The 18,822-nt window shown below is 54.0% G+C and overlaps 7 protein-coding genes across 7 annotated transcripts; 2 read left to right on the top strand and 5 right to left on the bottom strand.

Moving 5' to 3' along the window:
• Positions 1-482: 482 nt before the first annotated feature.
• cmkB (Calcium/calmodulin-dependent protein kinase cmkB) lies at positions 483-1,781 on the bottom strand (the record flags this gene model as incomplete). The annotated part of the gene is made up of 2 exons (XM_032020966.1): positions 483-1,553; positions 1,608-1,781. The coding sequence occupies 2 exons, from the start codon at positions 1,779-1,781 to the stop codon at positions 483-485; spliced, it is 1,245 nt and encodes a 414-aa protein (XP_031881912.1).
• Positions 1,782-3,485: 1,704 nt separating this feature from the next.
• Positions 3,486-4,187, bottom strand: CGGC5_v007920 (uncharacterized protein; the record flags this gene model as incomplete). Its single annotated transcript, XM_032020965.1, has 3 exons — positions 3,486-3,570; positions 3,621-3,881; positions 3,955-4,187. 3 exons carry the CDS (start codon positions 4,185-4,187, stop codon positions 3,486-3,488), a joined length of 579 nt encoding a protein of 192 aa, XP_031881915.1.
• A 1,266-nt stretch (positions 4,188-5,453) lies between these two features.
• On the top strand, positions 5,454-7,907 carry CGGC5_v007919 (putative RNA-binding protein; the record flags this gene model as incomplete). Its single annotated transcript, XM_032020964.1, has 3 exons — positions 5,454-6,465; positions 6,520-6,699; positions 6,754-7,907. The coding sequence occupies 3 exons, from the start codon at positions 5,454-5,456 to the stop codon at positions 7,905-7,907; spliced, it is 2,346 nt and encodes a 781-aa protein (XP_031881914.1).
• Positions 7,908-8,261: 354 nt separating this feature from the next.
• CGGC5_v007918 (Protein mmf1) lies at positions 8,262-8,824 on the bottom strand (the record flags this gene model as incomplete). Its single annotated transcript, XM_032020962.1, has 3 exons — positions 8,262-8,357; positions 8,413-8,565; positions 8,660-8,824. 3 exons carry the CDS (start codon positions 8,822-8,824, stop codon positions 8,262-8,264), a joined length of 414 nt encoding a protein of 137 aa, XP_031882036.1.
• Positions 8,825-10,962: 2,138 nt separating this feature from the next.
• CGGC5_v007917 (uncharacterized protein) lies at positions 10,963-13,640 on the bottom strand (the record flags this gene model as incomplete). The annotated part of the gene is made up of 4 exons (XM_066151928.1): positions 10,963-11,060; positions 11,125-12,204; positions 12,571-12,675; positions 12,734-13,640. The coding sequence occupies 4 exons, from the start codon at positions 13,638-13,640 to the stop codon at positions 10,963-10,965; spliced, it is 2,190 nt and encodes a 729-aa protein (XP_066008820.1).
• Positions 13,641-14,299: 659 nt separating this feature from the next.
• CGGC5_v007916 (uncharacterized protein) lies at positions 14,300-15,775 on the bottom strand (the record flags this gene model as incomplete). Its single annotated transcript, XM_032020961.2, has 4 exons — positions 14,300-15,324; positions 15,371-15,534; positions 15,582-15,669; positions 15,718-15,775. 4 exons carry the CDS (start codon positions 15,773-15,775, stop codon positions 14,300-14,302), a joined length of 1,335 nt encoding a protein of 444 aa, XP_031881979.2.
• A 1,008-nt stretch (positions 15,776-16,783) lies between these two features.
• On the top strand, positions 16,784-18,651 carry AIM14 (putative metalloreductase AIM14; the record flags this gene model as incomplete). The annotated part of the gene is made up of 2 exons (XM_032020960.1): positions 16,784-17,165; positions 17,279-18,651. The coding sequence occupies 2 exons, from the start codon at positions 16,784-16,786 to the stop codon at positions 18,649-18,651; spliced, it is 1,755 nt and encodes a 584-aa protein (XP_031882034.1).
• Between the last annotated feature and the right edge of the window lie 171 nt (positions 18,652-18,822).

Genomic DNA, 18,822 nt, shown 5'->3' with positions numbered 1-18,822 from the left:
TCACAGTGTGAGTCAGACAAGACCGAGTTTTGCATTCTTCATGTCATTATAGGGCTTTCCATCCGGGTCCTGTTGTTGATATATGCTATAGGAATCCGCCCAAACATCAAAAACGAAAAGAAATGGGGGTGCCGCGAGACGCCCACCCCTCGTCCAACGACGGAGCCAGTCCGCGGACATCCAACCCAAGGTATCTTGTTTTCCTTCTCTTTACTCAACCCGCTCCATCAGGCTCTCTGGGCATGGGGCCCTGCCCAGAGAGCATCGTGAAATCGAGGGGCCGAACTCGGGGCCATTCCATCTTCCCGTGGCCGCCGTGCGCGGGCGCCTCGCATGTGCATGAAAGTCCGCCACGTATTCCCTATGCCGAGGTGAAGTCTTGGGCGGGTATCGAGAACTGGATACTCCCACTGAGAGCGGCCTATTTTGGCGTCCTCATCAGGGGCAATGGCTTTCACATGTAGTCCTACACCGCCTCGAGACTATCGCCGCAGTGCGGGACCGCTCCACAATCCCTTGCTTGTCTCAACGACCTTGTTCTGCTCACTGCCTGGACGCAGACTTGCGGGCACGCTGGTCGGTGTCGGTCCCGCATCTGTCATGACAACGTCGTTCTGGTTGTCCGCCTCGGGCTGGGTGCCGTAGCCCGAATCCTTGTGATTTGTGTTGCCCATGCTGATGGCACTGTCGTCCTTCTTTGCGTTCGGTGGGGACTTTAGCCCACGATCGGGCTCGCGGGATTTGGCGCCATCCATTAGGTTCTGTTGGCCCTCGCGCAGCTTGTTGATTGCGCGGACCGTGTCAATGGCAGCATGCAATGTCCGGCGGGCGTTGAAGTTCTTCTTGACCGTGGGCAGCAGGTTCTGGCCCTCGCCCTCGCCGTTGAGGTAGCCCGCAACGAAGGGGTGCTGCAGAGCCTCGTGCGCCGTCATGCGCTTCTTCGGGTCGATGGTCAGACACTTGCGGATGAAGTCCTTGGCGTGCTCGGAGACGCCGCGCCAGTAGTCGAAGGGTGTGAAGCTGTAGTCGGCGTTCAGGATGGCTTGCATTTCCTCGAAATCGCTGTCGCGGTCGAAGGGGGTGTATCCACAGAGGAGGAAGTATGTGATGACGCCGAGGGCCCAGACGTCTACAGGCTTGCCGTGGCCAATCTTCTTGAAGATCTCGGGGGCCATGTAGCCAGGAGTACCGCACGTCGTCGTCAACACGTGGAACTGCTCCTCATCCATAATACGACTCAGTCCAAAGTCGGCAATCAAGAGGTCGGCGTTATCTTCTGGTGTGCGGAAAAGCAGGTTCTCGGGCTTCAAGTCTCGGTGGACGATACCATGGTCGTGGAGGTAAGCAACTGCGGAGAGGGTGGCGCGGATGAGGTCTGCGGCGTCGGACTCGTAGTAAGAGCCTTTTCGGCAAATACGGTCGAACAGCTCACCGCCGAGGGCCAGATCGGTGACAAGGTAGAGGTTGTTCATCGTCTCGAAGTAGTCGACGAGGGTGAGAATGTTTTGGTGGCCCATGGAGACCTTTTTCAGGACTGCAATCTCGTTGCGGACCTGCAGAGCATGTTAGTCGGGTCGGACGCCTCAGAGTACAGCGAATCGGCGAACCATGTGTTCTCTGCCGGCCATCAATCGCTTATTGATGACTTTGGCGGCATAGTAGCGACCGGTGTCGATGTGGACGCACTCCTTGACGACGGAATACGAGCCGGCACCGAGCGTCTTGCCGACCTTGTACCTGCAGGGCTGGACCTGAGGCTTGTCAGAGCCGTTCGTAGCCATTGTCGCGATTGTCTGTAGGGTATCGAGACGCAAGGTGAAGCCGCGAGGAAGCCCTGCGGTCGAGGGCTGTCGGGGATGTGGTGGGTTGAAAGGTCGGTCGGGGGTCGCGAGATCAAATTGTTGGCGGGGTAAGCGCGGTCGGTGTTGGGGTCGCCTCGACTGCAGCTAGCGGTAGTTCGGTCTTTGGGTCGTCGGTCGGTCCTTTGTTTTCGGGGAGCTGCAATGCTGGGGCAGCCTTTGAGCGTTCGCTTCGAGGTTGTGCTTCAAAGGCCGAGGTCGTGGTTTGTTGGAGGTTGCAGGAAGCAAACAGCTGCTGACGGGGCGGGCAAGGCGAGAAGTTGTGTGCTCGTTCTGCTTGGGCAGTTGGGCTGATGATCGACGGTCCCCGGCAGCGGCACTGCAGTGTTGACTTCCCCTTCAGAGGGTCTCGCGGGGCTAATTCGAGCCAGGGATAATTGCGACCAGAGATAGATGAAGGGGGTGATGCGCTGTCACTATGACGCTATGTCGCAGATCAATCTGATGAGGCCTTCCAGCACGCGAAGCGCAGCAGATGCAGACTCGATGGACGGAAAGCAGCAGCAAACGATGGCGAGAGCGGGAAGAAAAGGCACAGCAGAAGAAGAGGAGGATTCGAGCTGGATTAGACGGCACGAGAAACAGACGAACGAGTGGATTCGTGTGTAGCACTAAAAAAATCCCGTGGGACTAGGGAGCTTAGCGGTGCCAGCTGGAGACATAAGGGACTCGGGGTCCCGCAGCTGGCCCCGGAGAGTGAGACAGGTCGCTGGTTGTCCCCAGCTGGATGCCGTTTTGGCCACTACCTTGGGGGATTACCATCTCCCGACTTTCCCCCGCTAGACCTGACATGTCCCTTTATCATACCGTCCTCCTTTCGCTCGCGTTATTCTCCTCGAGCCAACGCAACCAGAGACGCGTCCACGATGGAGGTTGAGCGGTGACAGCCGCCTGAGGGTGATAGCGGCCCGGGCCCAGCCAGGAGTCCCAGGTCACAGCGAGATATGGCACCCGACATCACTCCCGGCGCGACTACGGGGGTCCCCACCACTGCTGCTACTGGCCCGGCATGGGTTTTGAAGCAGCCCCCAAGAACCTCCTTGTCTGTTCTCTGTCGTCTTTCAGCCGCAGTCCTATCATTTTGCCATAAGCAAGAATATCTTTATGTCTTTTTGTCGATATGAATGGCACGATGGTTGACGACTATCGTTGAACGCTGACGCTGAAGGATTCTCGGCATTCTCAGCTATCGGAGACATGGCCGTGCTTTCTACATTTACCTGGTACACACATCTTACAACTTCGTCGAGCCCCCTGTCGCATTACGCGATGGAGTTCACCTATTTGCATCAGTCAGTTCCCCAGCCCAACAGCATCAACTCATTTCCCGTGAGCCCACGGCGCAGTCCGTCTCCCTAAACATGGGAACCACGAACCAGACTCGCAGACGGCAATCCCGATTCTGTACCTCCCCAAAACCTGAGTCAAAAGTTCAGGGTCCAAGCCTGGCCCCTCTTGCTTGCCGCCTGGCTGGCCCTTAGCTAGGCCTGACCCCACCCGCGACGATGGGATGTTTGCGTGTCTCAGCCAACCATCGCAAGGCGAACTGAAAGTTTGGGCACGTGTCGTGACTCAGGGCGGCGGTCCTTCCAGATTCCCTGGTGGCTAGAGCCGCATGGCGGTACTCTAATCGAAAGACACCCGACGGTTCTGCTTCTTGGAGCTCAGGTGCTTCTTTTGCTTCAGCCGTCCTTCGTTAAAAGATTTGGCTCTGCGGGGATGTCAGCAGTTGATGCGGTGAAACGTGACATGTCAGCCCACATTTCTGCATGTTTCTTCTTCTTTTCATTGCTCGTCTCTCCTGGCACTGTTTCGCGGTATATCCTTTGTACCTCGTCGATGAGCTTTTGCTGGTTCTCATCCGAGTTGGCGGTCCTTTGACGATGCTCCTGAGCCTGGAACGTCAAGGAGTCCGACCTTGCCGTGTAGTACTTGGACTCTCTAATGCCCCGATGCAGCAGTTTCGGCAGCATTGGGAGGAGGTCCTTGACGGGCCAAGCAGTGATTGCCTTGCTCTCAGTTCTGGTCGGCGTTAGTAAATGGCCCATGCCTTGTCATCAAGCCCAGCAACCCATGCACGCGTGAATAAACCTACTTGTTGACATGTTGCCCTCCAGGACCGCTTGAACGCGCGTAACTTGTTTGGCCTTGTGGTAGTTGGCTTCCGTCAAACGTCTTGTGCCATGATCTCGCCTGCTTTAGTTCTTCCGGGTCGAAAGAGTCTTCGAAGGCCTGAAACCTTGCCCAACGGATGGCATGTATGGGCCGGAAAAGAGGTCTGAAGACTGAGGGCCGTGTGGACTGGATGAGGCTGGCTATTGTCGTCATGATGTTTGCAAAGTCGAAGTTTTCACAGACACACCAAGGGCTAATTGGGCAAGCAGGCCGCTTCTATCCAATATGCTGTGTATGGCAGTGAAGAGCCGATTGACCAATCACAGGCAAACAGAAGTGCCAAAAAGAGTGATGAATGCCGTCCTGCTGGTTTTCATTGACAATCAATGTTGGTGGAGCTTGGTAATGAGCGAGAGCTGAGCCGTGCGTTTCGTCATCTTGCACCGTACCACACTCGGCCTCTCGTTCGGGAATAGTGGCATCCGCCTACCACATTCAGTTAGCGCCGTTTGTGGCTCTGAAGCGTTTTCCCGAGGTGACATTGGTCGACTCTGCAGCGACAGATCGTCCAGGCCAGGCCCAACCCGAGGGCAAGCAGGCACAAGCACAAGCAGCCTTGTGGTTGCACTTGCAGTGGCAGACGGGAACGACCTGGTGCGCGGGAAACGGGAAAGAGCTTGGGCTGCCTTCCTGCCTCCGCTCCGCTGCCTGCCACCCACCTTACCATGCCCTGCACCTATCACTGCCCGGTAGGCAGCCCAGCCCAGCCCACCTACCGACTTCTTCAGATTTTTTTCCCACGCGGCCTCGTACCTTAATTCTGCTTAACCTTTTTTCCCACCACCGCAACACCCGTTGGCTCTTTCTCCAAGCTACATACAACCTGCGGCTACCTCTTTCCGAACCTCTCGGTGCCCACGGTTCTCAAGTGTCCAACGCCAACGGTCTTCTCCTTCTACTCTACTCTACTCTACCCTACACTCATCTCCCAGCCTGACCGACAATCTATCTACCCTTTCCGCCCTGGACACTAAGCTTTTCGAAGAAATTTGGTAAATTGCCTGCCATCCTTGGGAGAGCTGCCGATAGCTCTTTTTCTTTCGTCCGCTCATCGGAGACTCCCCCGTGTCTGCAATCTCTTCTTCTATTTCCGCCTACTGCTCCCCCGCCTTCGTTTCCATTCCCCCTCTGGAAACCCCCCAAACCAATCAATCAACCGTGCTTGCCTGCCTTGCGCACATGACGACACAGCCGCGGCTCGACTAAAATCAGAGAAAACGAGGCGTCCGGTCGCCTTGTCGTCAATTTTTTTCTGACATAAAGCCCATCTTCTGATCCACTCCAACTTCCATCTCCCACCCCTCCGGACTCCCAGACTCTGAGCTTTGCCAATTCCGCCAGCCTCGTCCACCGGGCCCAGCGAGCACACAGCTGTCGAGCCGCCCATCGTCACTCCCGCACGCGACCGCCAGCAACTTGATGCCCGAGCCAGAAGCCATTCCGGAGTTCCAGGCTACTGCTGCCGACCTCTCGCCTCTTTCTCCATCCCCTCTGCACTCCGCCGCTCCCGCCGTTGTGCCTGTCCTCCAGGATACTGCTGACATCCTCGATGCAATGTCCACCCAAACTAACGCAATCGCTCAAGGCGGCCTGAACGCAGTCGCTCCCGGGTACAAGGCTGCGGCTGAAATCACAAACGGCACCACCAGCCATGACGCTGCTGCCGACGCCAACGCCAACGACCAGGACGACGACGACGACGACAGCCTCAACGCCTATGGAGAGGAAGAAGAGACGAGCGCGGACAAGGTGCAGGAGCAACAAGTGGAGCAAGATGCCGAGGATGAATACCTCAAGTACCTCGACTCTCAGGTCGAGGAAGGCGCTGAACAGGATGATGTATCAAAGGCACCAGAATCCATGCACAATTCCGCCGCGTCTGATTCCTTGACAACCCATCAAGTGGTTTCTCCGCCCGTCGCTGATCCGTCCTCGGCCCGCCCTGCCGTCGCCCAGCAATCAAGCCCATCAGCTACCGCCACCTCGCGCGATGCCCACGTCGAGGATGACCCCGCCATTGAGATCTCTCAACTGCTCACTGAGATGACCGGCCAGGCCAGCGATGCCAACGATCAAAGCCCGGCTGGCTCCGTCAATGCCTCTGCCACTGCTCAGAACCATGAAGCCCAACCCGCCTCCAGCTTGTCATCGTCCGCCGCTGCCGCCACCCTTCCTCCAAGACCTCCAATGCCCACCCAGGCATCTGTCATCTACTCCAATCAGAGCCCCCATCCATCCAGTACGGCCGCTCCGTACGTAGCCGCGGGTGCACCCGGCACCACGCCCGTCCAAATGACTGCGCCGCCATACTCCAATCACCCTGACACTAATGACCGCAAGTCGCACTATGACCAGTTCCTCGAGGTCGAGCGCTCCTACATGGCGGAGGCCAAGTGGGATAAGTTTCCAGATGGCTCACGCATCTTTATTGGTTCGCGCTCTCTCTCATCAGGCCGACCTGACGGCGCCATTGACTTCTTTTCAGGCAATCTGTCGAGCGAACGTGTCTCCAAACGCGACGTATTTGAAATCTTTTGCAAATACGGCCAGCTCGCCCAGATCTCCCTCAAGAGTGCCTACGGCTTTGTCCAGTATCACAACCTGGAGGATGCCCAAGCTGCTATGAACAACCTTCAGGGCATCGAAATCAAGGGACGCAAGATTCGTAAGTGTTTCCGGGCGGATTGGGCATGAGGCATAGCTAACCTTTCTCCATCAGACCTTGAGTATTCGAAAGTACAAAAGAGCAAGGGCGGCAATGAGCGCAATCGTTCACCCGACCGCGGCGGTCGTGGTGGTCGGCAATCAGGCCGTCAAGACCGGCATGAGGGAGGCCACAACGACCGACGTCGGGACGACTACAGACCTGGTCGCAACGCATCTCCTCGCCGGAACGGCCACGCTAGAGGCGACAGCTACGGCAGAGATAGTCACGGCCGGGATCGCTACTACGACGACCGTTCTCGAGGCCGCTCCAGATCCCCCCAGAGCCACGGCCGCAACGACAATTACCGCTGGCGCGAGCCCAGCCCGCCCAAGGCGTATGAACGGCCTGGTGCAGAGCTTGACCTCCCTCGCCGCTACGGCAATGACGTCCCGGACGTTCAAATTCTTCTTCTCCAAGAGCTTGCCAACGAATTCGTCGCATGGGTTCAGCACCCCTTCACCGAAAAGGGCCTCAAAGTTGCGGTCATGTTCTTCAACCCCAGATTCCCTCGCGAGGCGCTCATCTCACGACTGGCTGCGGAGGGTGTCCACGGCGTCGTCGATCTCGACATGCAGGCTCACAACTATGGAAGGATTCCCTTAAGGGTTTTCAAGCAAGCCCCTGGTGGCCAAGCCATGTTCGAAGACTATGACAACATTGAGCCCAAAATCGCAGCAGAGCTCGTCCTAAGGCAAAAGGCCAACGCAGCCCCGCCATACCAGCCTCCCCCTCAACAGCCCTACCCGGGCTACGGCGGTCAACCTTACGGAGGCCAGCCTCCTGCCCATGCGCCCGCCTACCCTCCCCAGGGACAGCGCCTCCCGCCTCAAGCTGTTCCTCAGGCCCCAGCCGTTAACCAGGCCGACATTGCAAACATCATGAGCGGCGTCGATAACACCACTCTGCAGCAGCTGCTGGCGCATTTTGGCGCGCAGGGAGGTGCAAATGGCGGACCTGCGGCCGCGCAGATTCAGGCAATGCTTGGCGGTCTTCAAGCTGCACCTGCACCCGCGCCTCAGCCTGCTTCGTACGGCGGCCAGGCTTACGCCGTCAACGGTGCTGCAAACGGCCATGCCAACGGTCATCCTCCTTCCGCGCCCGCAGGCGGCGATCAGGCCGCGCAGGTTGAGAACATTATGGCCCAGCTGGCTAAGTACCGACGGTGAAACTGAAAAGGAGCGCATTGTGGAGTTTGACGAAGACATGATGGGTGGGGCTCTGTATGTTTAAAACAGGCGTTCGGACTACAAAGACTACGGGCGGAAAGTGATTATAGATTCAAGCAGTGCGGGGCTTTTGTAGCCCTCGGTTTACCATTAAAGTACCGCGCTCTCTTCACCTTGACTGAGAACGAGGCATATTGCGGTTTGAAAACGTGATGTGGTAGCACGAAGATGTATTTTTTTATGATTGCTACAACAGTGGCCTCAGCTCAACTCAACAAAGACAAGAAACCATCTCATAACTCATGTCAAACGTCTTTTTTCCCGCCAGGTATCTTTAGCCAATTCACAAAATTCTTACAGCTTCTCAGCAGGCTTGTTGAGGAATGCTGTGCACTCAATCTCAACATCAGTGCCGAGGGGAAGCTGGTAGACGGCAACGCAGGTGCGGGCCTTTTTCGATGTCAGAAATGCTCACCCGGGATCGAAAATGGGGACGACGACTCACAGGCTTGGGGTCAAAGGTGAAGAACTCGTCGTACGCCTCGTTCATGGTCGCAAAGTCGGCCATCTTGGTGATGTAGACGTTGACTTTGACGGCGTTGCGGAGGCTGCTGCCGGACGCCTCGAGGACGGCGGAGAGGTTCTTGAGGGCTTGGCGCTGGGTTGGGTGTCAGCTTTGATTCGGCTCAAACGCGTTGATCGTTGCTTTTGGGATGAGGGATTACGATGAGACTGGGGGAGATAAGACGTACAGTGCGGTCCTTGACGGTTCCCTCCGCCTGAACCATGCCGGGCTTGTCGGGCAGAATGCCAATGTTGCCGGAGCAGTAGACCATGCCGTTGTACTTGATGGCCTGAGAGAATTGGGGGAGGGGAGCCGGGGCGGCGGTGGTGAGGACCTTTTCGATTTGAGCCATTGTTGCGGTGTTTTGGTGGTTGAGTTGGTGGTGAGTCGGAATTGGGCACACCGCGGCTATTGATGCGACTTTATAAAGAGATGGGTGAGACGGTGGTTTGTCAGATTAAGATCTTGTGAGATGAAGTTGAGAGATGATAAATCAACAGCACTTCGGCGCGGGGTCGGAGGAAGAGTGGGGCATCGGCCGCGGCGGGGGCTGGGCGATAGGCCGGGCAGGGAGTGAAGGGCGTAGTTGACGGACGGCTTTTGGTCAAATTCTGCATTTCATTCTTCTGCGGTCAAATTCACCTTCAAATATACGCTTCGAAAAATATCCAGCTACGATGCAAAAATTACCTTGCGCGAGACCGCATGATATCCATGGGAACTTGATCGCGCCTGGTCAGTAGGGCAGTTGCCCGCGGAACGGAGAAAGGCGGGGCAGTTCGGTCGACCGAAGCCGGCTTCTATCACCAACATTTTGACGACATGATTACCGTAGGGTCTCAGATTTTCAAGTTGCAGGGTATCAAGATATAATCTGGTTTCTCTACTGCTTCAAAACGCAGCATCTTGGTAGTCTTCAGAAAGCTTCCATCGCTTAACTGTTGTCCTCGCTGACTTGACTGATATGTGTCTGCCCAAGATGTGACCGCTCTAGTGTAGATCGCAGTATGCTTACCATGTCATTGCCATGTCGTCTTGCCAGATCTAGAGGAGTAGAGTTGTCCGCGTTAAGAATGCCAGCATCGGCGCCACCTTCTAGGAGAAGGCAGATAATGTGGCTTCTAGTGCCTGCATACCCCGCCCTGACAATGTCATGCAAAATTGTATCCCCCTGAGAGTCCTTCATGTCAGGATTGGCGCCGAGATACAAGAGAAAAGCAACTTCGGGCACATCGTTGGACACTGCAGCATGGGCAAGTAAGGTCCTGTTGAAGAGGCCATATCCTTCATCCAACAAACGCTGCCCAACACGTTCAAAAATGTGTTTTCTCCTGCGTATGTCGAGCGTAGGGAAACCATAACTAGCATCTAGAAATGTTTTCCCCATGGTATTCTGGCGCATGGGATCAGCGCGGGCTTCCACTAGCACCCTCACCAACAAGCCGCTATGTACGTGGCTGCGCTGAACAGCAAATAGAGCAGTTTGGCCCTGGTTGTCTGTGACGGTTGCATCGGCGCCTCTTTCAAGTAATGACTTGACGATATCTAGAGCGCCAAGGTGGCAAGCCTCGAATAAAGGTGTTCGGCCGAGTTCGTCTCTCCCATTGATTTCATTAGCATCGAGTTGAAGAAGTTGCGCAACTTGTTTATGCAAGCCTTCTGTATAGGGATGAGCAACGTTACTTGACTCGTCTTCTTCGATACGAGCGCCTCGGTCGAAGAGAAATGCAGCAACGTCATGATTTTGATTTTTGCAAGCGAGAGACAGTGGAGTGCTTCCTTGAAGATCGGTGCAGCTGATATCTGCCCCCATATCAACAATTGTTTCCACCAGTTTTACGCAGCCCTTCTGTGCCGCAACATGGAGAGCCGTGTGACCTCTATCGTCAGTAATGTTGAGGTTTGCGCCTTTTTCTAGAAGAACTTTGGAAATTTCCTCTGCTCCACAACGCAACGCAAGTTTTAGAGGGCTGACATCGCAACCGCAGGGGTCTATGTTCGCGCCATTTTCGAGAAGTAGTAACACCATGGGTTTGTTTCCCATTGATACAGCCAGATGTAACAGGGTCCTGCCTGATGGCTCATAGCGATAATCTGGTTCACCACCGTTGTCAAGTAAGAATTTCACCGTGAACTTCTCGCCAGCCCTGACAGCACAATACAAAGATATTTGACGGGTAAGAGGATCCATGTTGACGTCCACACCGTCCTTGGTAAGCAGCTCTGCCTCATCTTCAGCAGGATAGACTGGAGGATCAGAGTCCCGAGAGGCGATAACAGAGAAGTTTCTGGGAAGAAGAAGTTTGACAATATCCTGAAGTCCGAAGATAATTGCCCAAGAAAAGAGGTCGGACCCTCCGTTTCCACGCAAGTACATGTCGGCTCCGGCTTCCAGCAGTATTTTCACAATACTAGCATTTCTCGCAGGCATAGCCATAAATAAAGAAGTCCTATGGGGCATATTGATTTCCTCCGATGTCATGTGACGTATTAGAACTTTGACTGCGCCAACATGTTGCCCATGTACGGCCGCATGAAGAGGAGTCGGGAACCGCTCAAATGGGGAGCTGTACGTTGGAAGCTGCTGGCTATCCCGAGCCGTGTTATCAGCAAGAGATGCAAACCCAAGATCTGCAAAAATATACAAAGGACTTGTGCGTTGGGTGTAGCGGCTAATTTTGTCTTGCTCGAATAAGTTATGGAGCTTGGTCCAGTTGTCAAGAGAACTGGCAAATTCTCGAAGGAATGATTTCTGTAAAACTCCTAAACTTTCGGCAGCGTCGGCATGGTAGAGAAGTTGATTTGTGGCGTATTCCAATAGTGGGAACTTCTCGGCCACTTGTTCCCTGAGGTTCTCCGCCGAACTCTTATCTTCCTCGAGGAAGTATTCACCGGGTTGAACGTATGCAGAAACATCGACCTTAGTGTAGGAATGGCAACAATTCATGAGGCGTACATGACTTCTGCCTTTGGGGTTGTCTCCGAGATCCGGCCAAAGTGAAGTGAGACCGTCATCTTTAAGAAGAAAGTCGCGTACCGATTCGTGGATGAACTGAACTGCTGCAGTTTCGGATTTCGTGATCTCGGCCAATCCTTTGGATGAACTGACCACAAATTGATTCATCACCTCTTTCGTGATCTGGCTAGAATCCCATTCTGCCAGACTTTCGGGTTCCAAGCCGGCCGCTAGCGCGAAGTAGTACTCCTCAAGTCGCAGAGGGCGTTTGCAAAAGAGGATCCATTGGAGAGAGAGTAGTAGATCATCCATGTTCTCAGTGTCCCTTGTCAAAATGTCTCTGAAAAGGTCGCTCAACTTTGGAGGTATTTCCTGTAGCCTCTTTTTGACAGCAAATATACGACCTCGTTGAAGGTCTTTGTTGAGAATGTCAATGACCAGGACAACCCACATGAAAACCCCAGAAGCTTTACGAAGAATCTCCTGGATAAGCTCATCGGCTTGCTTTCGTGTAACAGTTTTCATCTTGCTTCTTACATATCCTTCGAGATCCGCTTGGTGGCCTTTTTGGTCTTCTAACGTGAATCGTACACCATACTGGACGTCCATGTAAGGATAATGCCGACTCGAGAAGCACACATAGAACCCTATGCTGTTTTGGACAGCGTTTTGGCCCAAATCCTCGAAAAAGTCCAGCATCTGCCTCACTTCACCCTCGTCGCACTCGTCGAGAGCATCGATAAAACAGGTGACTTGCCGTTGGCCAAGTTTTGCAACTGCCCTCGAAAAAAGGGTTCTTACTTCAGAGGTACAACTATCCGAGCCGCTTCCGGATAAAGTTGCGAAATTTGCACTGTCTAGTACTTGCTGCAGTTCAGGTACTTTCTTCAGCAGCTGAAGTAAGAGGGATCGGTGCATTCCTTCTGTTGACTTTTCAAGGGATTCCCCCCTGGCGTTGAAGAAGAAGGAAATGACTGCTGCATTATTTGCTGTTTGCATTACGGCCCTCGAAAAAGCGTACTTCATAATGGTTGATTTGCCTGCGCCGGGTTTTCCTCGAATCCAAAGAATGCCATGGTGATTGACGAACTCGTTAACATCCAACCATCGAATGTAATACGGATGCTTTAGTAGCCACTGACAAGTTTTGGCATGTGCAGATTTGATAGTTGAATGCCGGCTATCAATTGCATCAAATCTTAGGGAATCCAGCAAATGAGTGCGACGATCTGACGAAGACTTTTCACCTTCACCAGCACAAATGTTAGTGACCGTACTCCTTATTGTAAGGGGACGAGTACTGACGGGAGGGGGATATATTGACGTCTATCATTGAACCTTGATTAATCTGCTCAGACGGAATGACGGAAAGGAGCTCCTTTGCGTAAGCTGCTGCGGTCGCCGCAGCGTACTCTTGCCATTGCTTGGCCTTGTGTGAGTCAGAATAATCGCAGATCCCTCTGACGACCAGGCATGGAAAGCTGTCCATCAGGCCGGCCGCTTCCATCTCGAAACAGAGAACATCAAGCTCATGCGCGAGACGACGTCGCGTCTGCCCATGTTTCATGACCTGGTTTGCAGACGCAATTACACCGTAGTGAATCTTTGGGCAGTTACTGGGTCTCGGGTCTCGTCTCACCAGCTGTGATAAATCGCATTCGTCGCAGCTGTCCCCAACGTGTTCGTATGCCGGATCATAAAGTCTGTCCTGCCCAGCCCCGCAATATTTGTACGCGTCCATTGAAGGATTGCGCTCTCTCATTGTGGCAAGATGCTCTGAAATCCGACTAGGACCCAGCTGGTGGTCGGCCCGCAACTTAGCGACTGCTGTCAAAAGTTGTTGCGGGGGCTTGTTCAACGCCCCCAAAAGTTGAAAACGGCCTGCCTTCACAGTTTTCCCAAAGTCGTACTGTATAATACCAGAAGATGACGTGGTTGGGTTGCTAATCACGACGTCGCCAAGTCGGACGTCAACTTTGTCAGGCACGCCGCCACCAATGCCGACCATAAGTCGAATCTGTATTGAGGGAAAGCTCCATCGCATGTTGTTTGCTACCAGTGCCGCACTAGTGATGCCATACTGCCCGGATGGCAGGCATGCGATGACAATGTTGTGATTACTGATGTTGCCAAAGACGTAGACGTTGCTGTCATTCCGGCTCATCGCTAAAGGTTGATGAATGTCGTCGAGCATCGCTTTCGCAGCGGCCATCTCGACTGGGAGAGCCGCGACCCACCCGACAGTATACGCATCATGCGACAGACTCTTTTGAGGCCGAGTCAAAGGATGGCAGTCTCCAAGACCCAGGTCGCTCATCCTAGCCCTTTTCTTTGGTGTATGGTTTGCATCATCGTCCGCGATGGCCGAGTCCCACGTACGCCGCCGTTGGTGGGAGGCGTTCGCGTTGACGCCATGCGACGCGAGTATGTTGCCATCGTGATGTCTATCGTGGACCGCCATTCTCAGAAAGACGGAATGCGAGATGTTGGAGCCTAACGTAGCCTTGTCTCCTTGACGGGCTGTCGAAGATAGACATGCTCAGTGCGAGGTCGGCAATGTGCTGTCCGGTGCAGTGGCAAGCATCGACAGGAACAGGAACAGTGACTTCGTTATGGTGTTTGAGGAAGCAGTCGACAATCGAGAATGAGCGAGGTAGCGGCCGGGCGCTGACGACAGACAAGAGTTGAAAATGGGGCGAGGAGTTGCGAGAACGCCGCAGCGAGGCCTCGGGTATATTCCATTTGCTCCTTACACACTGCCTACACCCAACATGATCAACGGGGCGCTTACTGCCCTGTCTTACCTGCCATACATACTGTGATTGGAGCTGGACCGGCCCCGACATGCAGGCTCTGCAGCGCAGCATGCACCTATACTAAGGATTTTCCTCTTTCTTGCCCAATAGTTGACAGTTTGTGAAGACCCAGCGTTCGCATCCTAAGCCTCGTTTCTTCATGGTTTTCTGGCTGATTCTTCTGGAAACGCATGTCGCCAAATAACGTCGGAGGGAATATCCTCTGCCAATGATACCACATCAAAGCCGTCACGATAGTTACTGGAATGGCGACAACCCAATATATCCAAAACTTATCAGACATGAGCCATTCGCCTGAGCCAGAGTCAAACTCGAAGAAAGTAGTACTAAAGACGGCCGAGACGAAAGTAGCCGGAAGAAACAGTAGGGTGAGAAAGGCGACCGTCTTCATAGCCTCACTGTCTCGCTGTGCCGCGCGACCAATATCGACCGAGACTCCAGAATCGAATTGAGCGACCATGTTGAATGCAAGTGCAATCTCGTTGAGAAGTCGTGCCTTGGTCGAGGCGGACCTCTCTTGCAGGCTGCCCAGCATATCCTCGAAGAATAGCAGGCGACTGTTGGCGTGGTTCCAGGCCCTCTTCCAGGCAGCATCAGGCTGCGCCCCGCTCCAGTCTGCCTTAATGGTCCCGTGTTGCACCAAAATCTGCCTGGCAGCCTTCACAGCTAATTCTAATGTCTCGGAAACATGAATGGCATGCCGGGCAGTCTCGTGCAAATGCCGGTAGTCGGGGGCCGGTTTTGGCTTTGTCGGGCCGTCCCTCTCCTTTTCTGTGTTCCTCACGGTATCGCGCACTGACCAGACGGCGGCATCTTGCAGGGTGACGACTTTCTCCAAGATGCGAGTATATATCCAGTATGGAGTTATGTAGCTGTGTTCATCTGGGATCACGAATAAAGGATCCGGCTCGCCAACCGGCACTCGCTCAACGCAGCTTGCCGTGGGCGGATGAAGGTCGAAAACGATGAGAATTGTTTGTTGTGTTTTTGCGATCCATCGCGTGAAGATGTTTAGCTTGAACCATTCGTACCCTGGATGGTATTTGTTTGTCAATTTGATGGGAAATCGTGCCCATGTATCTGATATATATTAGCTTCTTCAAACCGTGGCGGCCTGGCAACGTACTCAATCCGGTCTCTTCGCCCTCATCGTCAATCGTCACCTCGTGACCAAAGTAGGCGTTGGCACCTTTGCAATACCCTTTCCACCATAGATCTGGTATCTCAAATACGGAAGAGAACCGCTTGCGGCAGTTTTGACATTGGCGAATTTTAAGGGCCTGGGCCTCACTGGATGAGCGTTAGCAGAGAGAATCGTGGATGATCACCGCACGCACATGATGCAAACATCAAAGTCAGCCGTTGGCAGTATCTGGCCTTCCTGTGATGATTCACTTCTGAATTCTGTCCATTTCTTCCCGGTTCCTGTTGGTTTGGTTAGCTTGATACGATCAGAGATCGATGGATGCGTACCTTTTTTCCAGCAGGAGAACTTGAGCTCATGGCAATTTGCGCAGGTCTTATTATCCATGGTAACGAACTTCAGGACGAAGAAGATGACTTGAAAGTATTGAACCCGAGAAACGAAAAGACGAGAACAACGATATGTAAATCATCTTGAAGATCAGGCTTTAGTGAGGGGACGGCAAGTCCGCCCCATGGTGCTGCATGACCAGGCCGCAGTTAGTGGACCAGGGCGACAAACGCCAATCACGTTGGGTGACGCTGCGCAGTGATTGACTGTGTCGTTTGCCTTATCGCCCAAGAGTGACCCGTGACATCGTCGCACAAGAAACGATGCTCGTGTTTCCGTTTTGATCGTCGATGAGTCTTTCGAGATGCAGTCGTAGTCGTTAATTACGAAGGCTGGGCTCTGTAAGGAGGCTTAAATCGGGGAAACGGACGAGAGAAGATAGGGAATATGAGACCACGAGACCACACAGGTGAGTCGCGACGCAAATCTCAATCAAATTGGCAGGCGGCACATGCAGCATCAAGACATTGTCGTCTGCAGAGAAGAAATAAAGTGGAAGAATGATGCTCGGTCGGTGCCCAGAAGAGGGTCCCTCCATCTCGACTCCGACGTAGGGTTCTCGCGGGATGCTTGGGGCAGCCTCCACTACGAAACGGGGTCGATGGGGGGATAGCTCAGGGGTCAGGCCGCTAGTCTCGATCTCATGGACCAATCAGAGACCCCCGTTTTCAAGCAGGCAATCACGGCTGGTTGACGCGAGCGCTGAAGGGCGCGCCTCCGGGAAGCTTGTGCCGCTGGGACCTGAACAAAAGAAGCCAGCTGGAAGGAACCGGCGTTCGTACCTGTCTATGATCCTCGTACCCCCGCGCCGTGGATACGTGGAATGTGAACCTTCGCAACTCCAATCCTTTGATTAACAATCCGCTTCGGTCCGAGCTTGCGGATAACCTCCATTCTTTTAAAGACCAATCTCCATGTCACCCATGCGGTCTTGAGCACAAATCCCAGCTTGACCTCTTTATCCATCTTCCCCATCGTCGTCCGTGAGATCCGCCGAGATCAACCATGGGTTGGCCCTACAAATTTCTCGACCTATCCCGCGAGGAGGTCCAGTTGAGACGGCAGACATTGGACCGGTACGGCACTTATGCTCAGTTCTCGGCTTTGACGCCCATCATCCTGGCTCTTCTCCTTCGTTTGTTCGTCTATCTCAAACAGCGGGTACAAGCGAGCGCCGCCTACGATGCAGTCCCGGACTCTCCAGACCTGAAAGCAAGAAGGCAAAGCTGGGTGGGAAATCTGGATGTGAATGTGAGGAAAGTGAAGTGGTGGCTGAACGATGATGTCTACTTTATGGGACAGCATTGGGGTCAGAAGGACCAATGGGTCTTTGGTGTGGCTTGGTTCGCTTGGCTGCTTGTTCTGTCTACGTTGGAGACTGGTGAGGGTAAGTGGCAATCCTTTTCATTCGTCAATGAGAGACTTAATGGGTTTGGAGAAGTTGGTTGATGATGATTTGGTCAATTTGCCATAACAATTGGACGTACTGACGCCTCACAGATTATCTCCACATCACGAAACGCTTCGGCATCGTTGCCGTGTCACAGATTCCATTCCAGTATCTGCTGGCCTTGAAGAGCTTCAGTCCCATCGCCAAAGTCTTTCGCACTTCCCACGAGGAGCTAAACAAATGGCATCGAGTATTGTCTCGAGTGACATTGTCACTCCTCGTCCTCCACGCTCTCTTTTACCTCAACTTCTTTGTCGCCAAGGGTATCGTGACAAGCCGTCTGTTCGCCCCCGTCGTCTTTGCCGGTGTCGTCGCCTTTGCAGCCATGAACATGATGGCTTCGACCGCCACTGTCGCTATTCGCAAGTACTCCTACCGAATCTTCTTTATCACTCATTTAATTGGGGCATTTGCTATCCCGCCATTGGTTTTCTTCCACGCCAAATCCTCCCGGCTGTTCATGGCCAAAGCCATCATCGTGTTCCTCATTGACCTCGTTGTACGCCGTCTGCGCACCGTCATGGCCTTTTCCAAGCTAGAGACCATCCCTGGGACCAACCTGGTTAAGATCTCAGCTTCAATCCCTCAGTTCAAGGTCAACGCTTTCCGCAGCCGGCCGGGGTCCCACATCTATCTCAGCATCCCCGCCGCCGCGAGACCCGGTGGCGGTCACTCGTCTTCGGAAGCTCTGCTTTACGAGTTCCTCTTCAACCCCTTTACCGTGGCTTCTGTTGACGAGGAGACCGGTGACTTGACCCTCGTTGCTCGCCAACTTAACGGCCCGTTGACCCAGCACCTTGGCTACTTTGCAAACGCGGGAGGCGGCAGCGACGGGAAGATCCCGCTCTGCATTGAGGGCCCCTATGGCGCGGCATCTATCCATTTCGACAAACTCATCGGCTCGACCGTCGATCGTGTTTTGTTGGTGGCTGGCGGCGTGGGAGCCACCTTTACCGTGCCCATTTACCAGGCCATCCTCCAGGATAACCCGAGTGCCAAGGTCGAGATGGTCTGGGCCGTCCGGGGAGCCGGTGACGCAACTTGGGCCATGACCACCGACAAGTCGCCCAAGAGCTTGCTTGAGGATAGCAACGTCCAGATTTTCTTGACGGGCGACTCCCTCAACTCCGCTACCACGGGCCCCATGGCCGGTGTACCCGCCGAGACCAACGCAGACGGCGAGATGGAGATGAACCCCATGTACCGTGACCGCACGCGAAATCTCTTCACAGCGGACCACAACCGCAAGCGCCCCAACCTGAGGAATATTGTCGACGACTTCTTCAGGCAAGGTGCGGAGGAGAGGGTGGCCGTGCTCGTGTGCGGGCCCACGGAGATGGGCAGGGAGATGCGGGAATATGTCGGAGCATGGGTCATGAGGGGCCGCGAAGTGGTGTGGCACAATGAGGCCTTTGGATGGTGACCTGCATGTTTGTGCTTTTTCTGCGGGCTGAAGATTTGGACAGTTTCACATATACATTGGAACTCCGGGGCTGGCGTATACATAATTTGGACTGCTTAGATATAAAAGTAACACTTGTTTACACTTTTCGAATTGTACAATCAACATTAAAGTCATGGCACATATTTCAAG

The sequence above is a fragment of the Colletotrichum fructicola genome (genome assembly GCF_000319635.2).
Source record: "Colletotrichum fructicola Nara gc5 chromosome Unknown KSG_Nara_v1_contig04, whole genome shotgun sequence".
Classification (NCBI taxonomy): Eukaryota; Fungi; Ascomycota; class Sordariomycetes; order Glomerellales; family Glomerellaceae; genus Colletotrichum; species Colletotrichum fructicola.
The sequence above is the reverse complement of the archived record's forward strand: the minus strand, read 5'-3'. Positions and strand labels throughout refer to the sequence as shown.